The sequence below is a fragment of the Otolemur garnettii genome, unplaced genomic scaffold, assembly GCF_000181295.1.
Source record: "Otolemur garnettii isolate 467f Iridium unplaced genomic scaffold, OtoGar3 scaffold00058, whole genome shotgun sequence".
NCBI classification, from domain to species: Eukaryota; Metazoa; Chordata; class Mammalia; order Primates; family Galagidae; genus Otolemur; species Otolemur garnettii.
Genome location: NW_003852453.1, coordinates 1,548,395 through 1,555,989, shown reverse-complemented (window position 1 = coordinate 1,555,989; position 7,595 = coordinate 1,548,395). Strand labels below are relative to the sequence as shown.

Sequence of the window (7,595 nt, the reverse complement as noted above, 5' to 3'; positions counted from 1 at the left end):
CCTTAGCCGGTTGAGCTATAGGTGCTGAGCCAAAATGTCTTCTTTTCTTTTGGGTAAATACCTACCGGGGGACTGCTGGGTCACATGGCAGGTCTACTTTTAGTTCCCTGAGGCATCTCCATGCTGCTTTCCGTGGAGGTGTAGGAGCTTGCAGTCCCCCAGCGTGAGTGTGTAAATCCTCCTTTCTCTTCGCATCCACATAGCACCTGTTGTTTGGGATTTTAGCTAAGAGCCGTTTTCACTGAGGTTAGGTGACGCCTCATTATGGTTTTGATTTGCATTTCCCTAATGATTAGAAGTACTGAGAATTTTTTCATGTATTTGTTGGCCATTAGACTATCTTCATTTGAGAAGCTTCTATTCATGTCTTTATCCACTTTTTACTGGGGTTGTTTGGTTTTTCTCCTTACTGATTTCCTTGAGTTCTTTGTAGATTCTGGTTGTCAGCCCTTTGTTGCATGTATAGCAAACAGTTTCTCCCACTCTGTACCCTGTCTGTTTACTTTACTGATTGTGTCCCTGGCTATGCAAAAACTTTTTAATTTGATCAGGTCCCATTTATTTTTGTTGTTGCTATGGTTTCTTTTGGGGTCTTCTTCATAAATTCTTTCACTGGACCATTTATCTCTAAGAGTTTTTCCAACATTTTCTTCTAGACCAGTGGTTCCCAACCTGTGGGTTGCAACCCCTTTGTAACAATGGAAATACATTGCAGCATTAGGAAGGCTGAGAACCACTGCTCTAGACTTATTAGTTTCCCGCCTTAGGTTTAAGCCTTTTATCCACTGTGAGTTAATTTTCGTGAGTGGTGAGAGGGGCAAGTCCTCTCTCCTCACTGAAAAAGTTTTAGTCTTTTACATATGGATATCTAGTTTTCCCAGCACTGTCTGTTGAACAGGGATTCTTTCCCCTACTATGTTTTAATCTGCTTTGTCAAAAAATCTGATAGGAACACGAGGATGTAAGGTTTTATCTCAGGGTTCTCTGTTCTGATCTCTGGTCTGCTTTTGGTCTCTGTTTTGGGTCAGTACCATGCTGTTTTGGTTATGTCTCCTGATTTGTTCTTAACACGTAAGGCTGTGTTAGCTATTCAGGGTCTTTTCTGGTTCCATATGAAGTACAGAACCATTTTTTCTAGATCTGTGAAAAACAGTGTTGCTATTTTACTGGGATTGCTTTCATCTATAGATCACTTTGGGCAGCACAGACATTTTAGCAATGCTGATCCTGCTGATCCGTAAGCGTGACGTATTTTCCCATCCGTCTACATCCTCTGCAGTTTCTTTCTTCAGTGCTCAGTCTTTGCTGTTAAAGTCTTTCATCTCTTTTGTTAAGTATATTCCTAGATGTTTTCTTTTCTTTGTTGCTACTCTCAAAGTTACTGTGTTTTGATTCTTAGCTTGACTGATGGTGTTGATTTGTGTACACTGATGTTGTAGCCTGAGACTTTGCAAAATTTATCAATTCTAGGAGTCTCTTAGTTGAATCTTGGGATTTTCTAGATACGAGATTTTATCTTCAGCCAATAGCAGCAGTTTGACCTCTTATCTCTCCATCTGCATACCTCTGGTTTCCTTCTCTCGCCTGACTCTCTGGCTGGGACTTCTAGCACTTTGTTCAGTAGAAGAGGGAACAGTGGACGGCCTGGTCTGGTCCCAGTTCATCTGGGAAGGGGACTTGCTCAGATGTAATCAACACACAGGCTTTGGAGTCTGTAAGGTCTGGAACCAATCTCAACTCTGGCCTAAGCTGGGTCTTCTCTCAAGTTAGTTATTCTAAGCCTGTTTCCTCATCTGCTAATGGAGAGACACCATGACTGGGGGTTCAGTGATAACACATCCCTTGCAACCTTCCGTGGTCCTTGACACCTGACAGATATGCTCATGAGAGTGGCCAAGACATCAAGCCAACCTCTCCCAGTCCAAACAGAGCACTAAGTGGGTGAGGATATAAATAAGAAACTGATATAGGGCAGATGCCTTTTTAAAAAACTACTACACATCACTGCCACACTGTTTTAGCAGGAAAAGGCAGGCATCATCTTGGTGTGACAGGGTATTGTAGAAGAGTGGAAAGAAACTGGACTTGGAGACAGTAGATCTGAGCTAGGATGCTGACTCTACTAATTGCACCTTATGGGAATTGCACAATTCTTTTAGTCTCTTTATACTTTTTCCCTGTGTATAAAATGGAAGGTTCTTACCACCGATGGCCCTCACGGACAACAAAAAATGTTTTATAAATCTTGATTTTATACAGGTAAAAGCTCAGGCAGATCGTGGTAGAGTAATTTGGGGCTGATAGTCATCAGACCACTACAGGTAGAGAGGAATCCCAGACTACAGGATAAATTCTTTCTTTCAAGTGTAAAAAACAAAATGTTCCCAATTCTCAGATACCAGATAATTCTATTTTAAGTTGCTACTTATAAAAGGCAAAATGGCTATCGGAGTCTTCCTTTCAGACTCCTGTAGATAAAAGTATTCACATGTAATAGATCAGATGACAGAAGGAAAGTTAAGCGAGTGTCTCCAGTGCTAACAAAGAAAGCTGTTAAACAGTGTCTATGCAGTTTCTCACTTCTGTCCTTGGGCTCTCTCTTCACCAAAGCTCAGTCATGGCAGCATGCTCCCAAGGCTACCTGAGCACGGCTGTTGAACTTTCTCACCCAGAAGACAATCTCTCCCATCTGGGAGAGAAGGGTAATATTCACAAGAAATGTATATCTATCTTTTGTGTTTATTTATTCAAAGAACTGCTTTTTCTGAAAAGCCTAGAGCAAAATGCCATCAGATGTGCAGGGGTCAGAACCTGTTTACATCTTCACTCACTGGATTTTCAGAGTAAGAAAGGAAACTTTGTTTACTTAACCAACAAAGTTTTACTCAAGTTCTTTCAACATGTCAAAATTCAAATCCCTGATATCTTAAGAATTCACATAACCAGAATAATGTCTCAGATTCTATTGTTCAAGTCCAGATTTACTATCTAGTGTAAACAAGATGAAAAAATGGCACGCAACTTAAAATTCACAAATGTTTGTTTCTGAGACAGGGTGAGGGTCGCTGAGCAGCTCCTTAGTGTCCGTCGCCAGCTCAGGGTGAACACGGAATGAGGAAGATGGTCTGGGGACTATTCTTCCTCTTTGCAATTATAAGAACATGAGGAAAACTATGTCTGCTAGTAATGATTTCAAATTTTAGATTATCTTCTGCACAATTTATCAGACTTATTTTCTGAAAATATTTTTTTCCTTACACTGACGAAAAGGGGGTGAGGGTAAAGTTAATTTCAGTGGTGTGACACGGACGGTCCAGTGACTGACTTGTAAAAGCTCCGTCAGCATCTTGGGAAATATCTCATAATGCAGTTACGTTCTCATACCTGTTTCCACTGGCTGCCTCCAGTGGGTCCTGGGGCCCAGGCCCTTCTGTGAAGTATACAGTTGGGAGAAAAGATGAAAATAGGGCAAAACTTGTCTGTGGATTTAACCTTAAAGCAACTATTAACAATGAAACAAGAGGTTCCTGAAAGATGCTGCTGGGCTTGCGTTGGCGCTGGGCTGTGAAATCTGTGTCTGTTCTCAGACGTCTAAGGCTGACTCCCCACCTCCTCGTCCAAGGCTCCCCACCTCCTGGTCCAAGGCTGACTCCCCACCTCCTCGTCCAAGCCCTTCACAGCACACACACAAAACACATACAGGAGCATAAAATTTTTCTAAGGAGAAATGTGAGGCACTGGGCTTAAAATGGAATTGGATGGCAGATAATCAAATGAGGCTGGGTTTCCAAAGACGGCTAGGTCTCTGGCTTCCTGCAATGATCACATTGTCACATTAAGCACTAAAATGCAATACTGTACAGAAAAGAAGTTTCCAATCCTGAAACAAAATTCACCCTCTGAAAACACCCAATTCCACTTCTCCCTTGACCCATTAAGCAACTCAAAGATCAAACTGGGGAGGAGCAGCAAAGAATGATCACCTCCATCTCATACATGGGTGGCCCAAGGATGTCTTTCAGAGCGTGGAAATCAATCAAAATTGGCATTTCAGGTGGCAGGGCCAGGTCGGTAGCATCATTGATAGAGTCAGCCTTTGCATCTTCCAGGATGTGCTCTTTGCAACCTGAAAGAGAAAAACTTATTTTACCTGTGTATCCGTGGAATGCAGGGGGAAGAACTGGTTTTAAGAGCCCCTTGAGGATGGTGTATACAATACTTCCCTCCCTCCCTCACCTTCCTTCCTCTCTCTCTCCTTTTTTTTTTTTTTTGCAGTTTTTGGCCAGGCCTGGGTTTGAACCTGTCACCTCCGGCATATGGGGCTGGCGCCCTACTCCTTTGAGCCACAGGCGCTGCCTTTTTTCTTTTCTTTTTTTTAGAGACAGAGTCTCACTTTATCGCCCTCGGTAGAGTGCCATGGTGTTACAGCTCAGCAATCTCCTACTCCTGGGCTTAGGTGATTCTCTTGCCTCAGCCTCCCAAGTAGCTGGGACTATAAGTGCCCACCACAACACCCAGCTATTTTTTTGTTGCAGTCTGGCTGGGGCCGGGTTCGAACCACTGAGCCACAGGTGCCACCCTCTCTTTTTTCTTTTTGAGACAGGCTCACTCTCTTGCCTGGGCTGGGGTGCAGTGACGTCACCATAGCTCACTGCAGCCTCCACCTCTGGGCTCCGGCAGTCCTCCTCCCCCAGCCTTCGGAGTAGACCTTGTTCATTTACTTTTACTTGTTTATTGTCTGTTCCCTCCACTGAAGTGTAAGCTTCAGAAGGGCAGTAACCTTGCCTGTCTTCTTTTTAACAACTATTACACTGTTAACTCAAGAACAGTGCCTGGCACTATGTAACTCATGACCTCAGGCCAGATGCTGAAGGGTCAACCACAACAGATGACTTTGGACAATTCTGTTAGATCACCGTAACTTAGGGCTAGTGACCACTTTTCAATTCCCTCTTCAGGGAAGTTTGATCATGTGTCTCATTTTCTCTCTTTCTTTTTATTTTTTTTTGCAGTTTTTGGCTGGGGCTGGGTTTGAACCTGCCACTTCCGGCATATGGGGTTGGTGCCCTACTCCTTTGAGCCACAGGCGCTGCCCATGTGTCTCATTTTCTGATGGGCAACATGAACTTGGAAATGACAGAACTCATATAAGCAATGCCTCTTTTGCAAGCATATAACTCAACTCTATTATTTTCTAATAAGTAAATGTAATTAGCAATGCCAGGGTAAGAGAATATGAAGCCTGTCTGAAATCCCTGTAGTAACAGGCTATTTTCTTTATCTGACTAACAGCTCTAGGTTGGCTGATACTCTGTCCCCACACTGGCTCATTTTGGTTTGGGCTTCAGACATAAAGGGAGCACCCGATCCACCCACCTACCACACTAGTCTCTATTAGTCTTTGCAAGCTCAGTATAAGTAAAGAAAAATATTATCTAATCTGCAGCCAGAAACCTAAAATGAGGAGAGGATTACAAAATGTAGGAAATACTTGGGCTCTTTCTAAATCCCTCCCAGCCTTGTTTTTCTTTTAGTTTGCCATAATTCCACTTCTTATACTACCTCATGAGAAGTGTTCTGTTTTTTAAAATCTTCCTTTTCTTTCCTCTACAAACTTTCTTCCTTCTGAAAGTGACTGCTGGATAATACACAGTCACTTACCACTGTGTATCTCTATTATTTATTTTAGTTTTGCTATGAGTTTTCCATTCTTGTATCATAAAGTTAAAAGAATTATTTTTCCACTAACTCTTTTCCTTTCAAAAGTGATTACTGAATATATTTAACAATAGCAGGCCCTAATTTTAGACTCTAACAAATAATTGGAAACATCCCGGTGCCACTAAGTAACCGTAGGGTGACCTTAGGGGACATCCCGGTGCCACTAAGTAACCCTCGGGTGACCTTAGGGGACATCCCGGTGCCACTAAGTAACCCTCGGGTGACCTTAGGGGTCATCCCGGTGCCACTAAGTAACCATTGGGTGACCTTAGGGGACATCCCGGTGCCACTAAGTAACCGTCGGGTGACCTTAGGGGTCTGCCCTCCTGCTGGGCTCCACCGGGCTGAATCGGGGTGGTACAAGACAGAAAATACTTGATGGCTATTTGACAGAGCAAATCTCTGCAGGATAGTTGTGAAAATGAAAAAGAAAATCCTTTATAGACTGCCAAGGGCAACATTGTATTATGGGTGTAAATCTCATAATCATACCTCTGTAATGTCAACTAGATCTTTCAAAGTTTGGTTCAAGCATGTTCTAGGAAATCTTCCCTGACTAACTTCTTTTATAGCATTTATTTGTTTCGCAAAATCTGGCAATTGGTGGGTTACTCAGCAGCATGTGGAAATAGGAGATTCTCTGCTTGCTGCTCTGTCTGCAGGGCGTTTAAGCAATACCGACCAACAGGAGGAAAACACTCAAAGGATCACGTTAGCAATAAGCAGGTATCAGAATAAAAAAGCAAGTAGGCATCATTGCTTAATTCAAATTAATGCACAGGAAGAAAAGCACCACCCATCTAAGGTTCCTCTGCTCTAAAGGTGTGAGGTAGCAGCACCCTGAAACTTTAGCCAATGCACAGAGCCTGCGAGTTCCTCTAGGCTGAGGTGCTTTGTGACAAGCTTTTCTGAGATCTAATTACTGTTACCATCCAGTATTTCACTATTGCAGGAGGAAGTAAAGCTCGATGGGTAAAAGCCAATCCACAATTTTTTTTTAAGACAGATTCTCACTATGTCACCCTCTGTAGAGTGCCATGGTGTCACAAATCCTCAGGCTTAAGCAATTCTCTTGCCTCAGCCTCCCAAGTAGCTGGGACTACAGGTACCTGCCACAATGTTCGGCTATTTTTTGGTTGTAGTTGTCATTCTTGTTAACTGGCCCGGGCTGGATTGGAACGTGCCAGCTCCAGTGTACGTGGCTGGCGCCCTAGCTGCTGAGCTACAGGCACTGAGCCAGCACTGATTTGATTTAAATACAATGTATACATGTATGGAAATGTCACACTATACCTCACATAGGTACAATTCTCATCTGCCACTTCAGAAAAAGGAAGAAAGGGGCCCCAGTTTCCTTCCCTGTAAAATGAAAGAGTAGAGGACTTCTCTCCTACACTGTTAACCATGGTGACTTACACAAAATAAGTAATGATTTAGGGTCTGTTTATGAGACTGAATCTGCGCTGTGTAATTCTTTAATTTTAATAAAATATATGAAAAATGAGAAATCACCAAAATAATTAATTTGCCAAAAGATTAAGTTTCTAATATTGATTTTGCCAAGTAAACAAACATTTTGAGTCAGTGAAAATTAATTATGTAATAAAATTACTTCTTCTTCTTCTTTTTTTTTTTTTGCAGTTTTTGGCTGAGGCTGGGTTTGAACCCGCCACTTCCAGCATATGGGACCAGCGCCCTACCCTTTTGAGCCATAGGCGCCGCCCTAAAATTACTTCTTTCTTTATTTTTATTACCTTTCCTATAAAATGACTTCTGAATGATTACAAGTTTTTCTGGAAAGTTGAATCCTATCACACTTGGGTTCCTGAATTATGGAGCAGGAGCAAAGTGGAACTTGGAGGCCAGTGTGCTGG

The 7,595-nt window shown here is 42.5% G+C and overlaps 1 protein-coding gene across 1 annotated transcript in view; it reads right to left on the bottom strand.

Annotated features, from left to right (window-relative positions):
- LOC111726239 (lon protease homolog 2, peroxisomal-like) overlaps positions 1 to 4,203 on the bottom strand; it is a 14,899-nt gene extending 10,696 nt beyond the window's left edge. Inside the window, exons 1-2 of the mRNA XM_023514759.1 lie at positions 3,957 to 4,203; positions 3,385 to 3,430 (exon numbers count right to left, since the gene is read on the bottom strand). Coding sequence (XP_023370527.1) covers positions 3,385 to 3,430; positions 3,957 to 4,049 — 139 coding nt within the window. The 5' untranslated portion in view covers positions 4,050 to 4,203. The remainder of the gene's footprint in view (positions 1 to 3,384; positions 3,431 to 3,956) is intronic.
- Between the last annotated feature and the right edge of the window lie 3,392 nt (positions 4,204 to 7,595).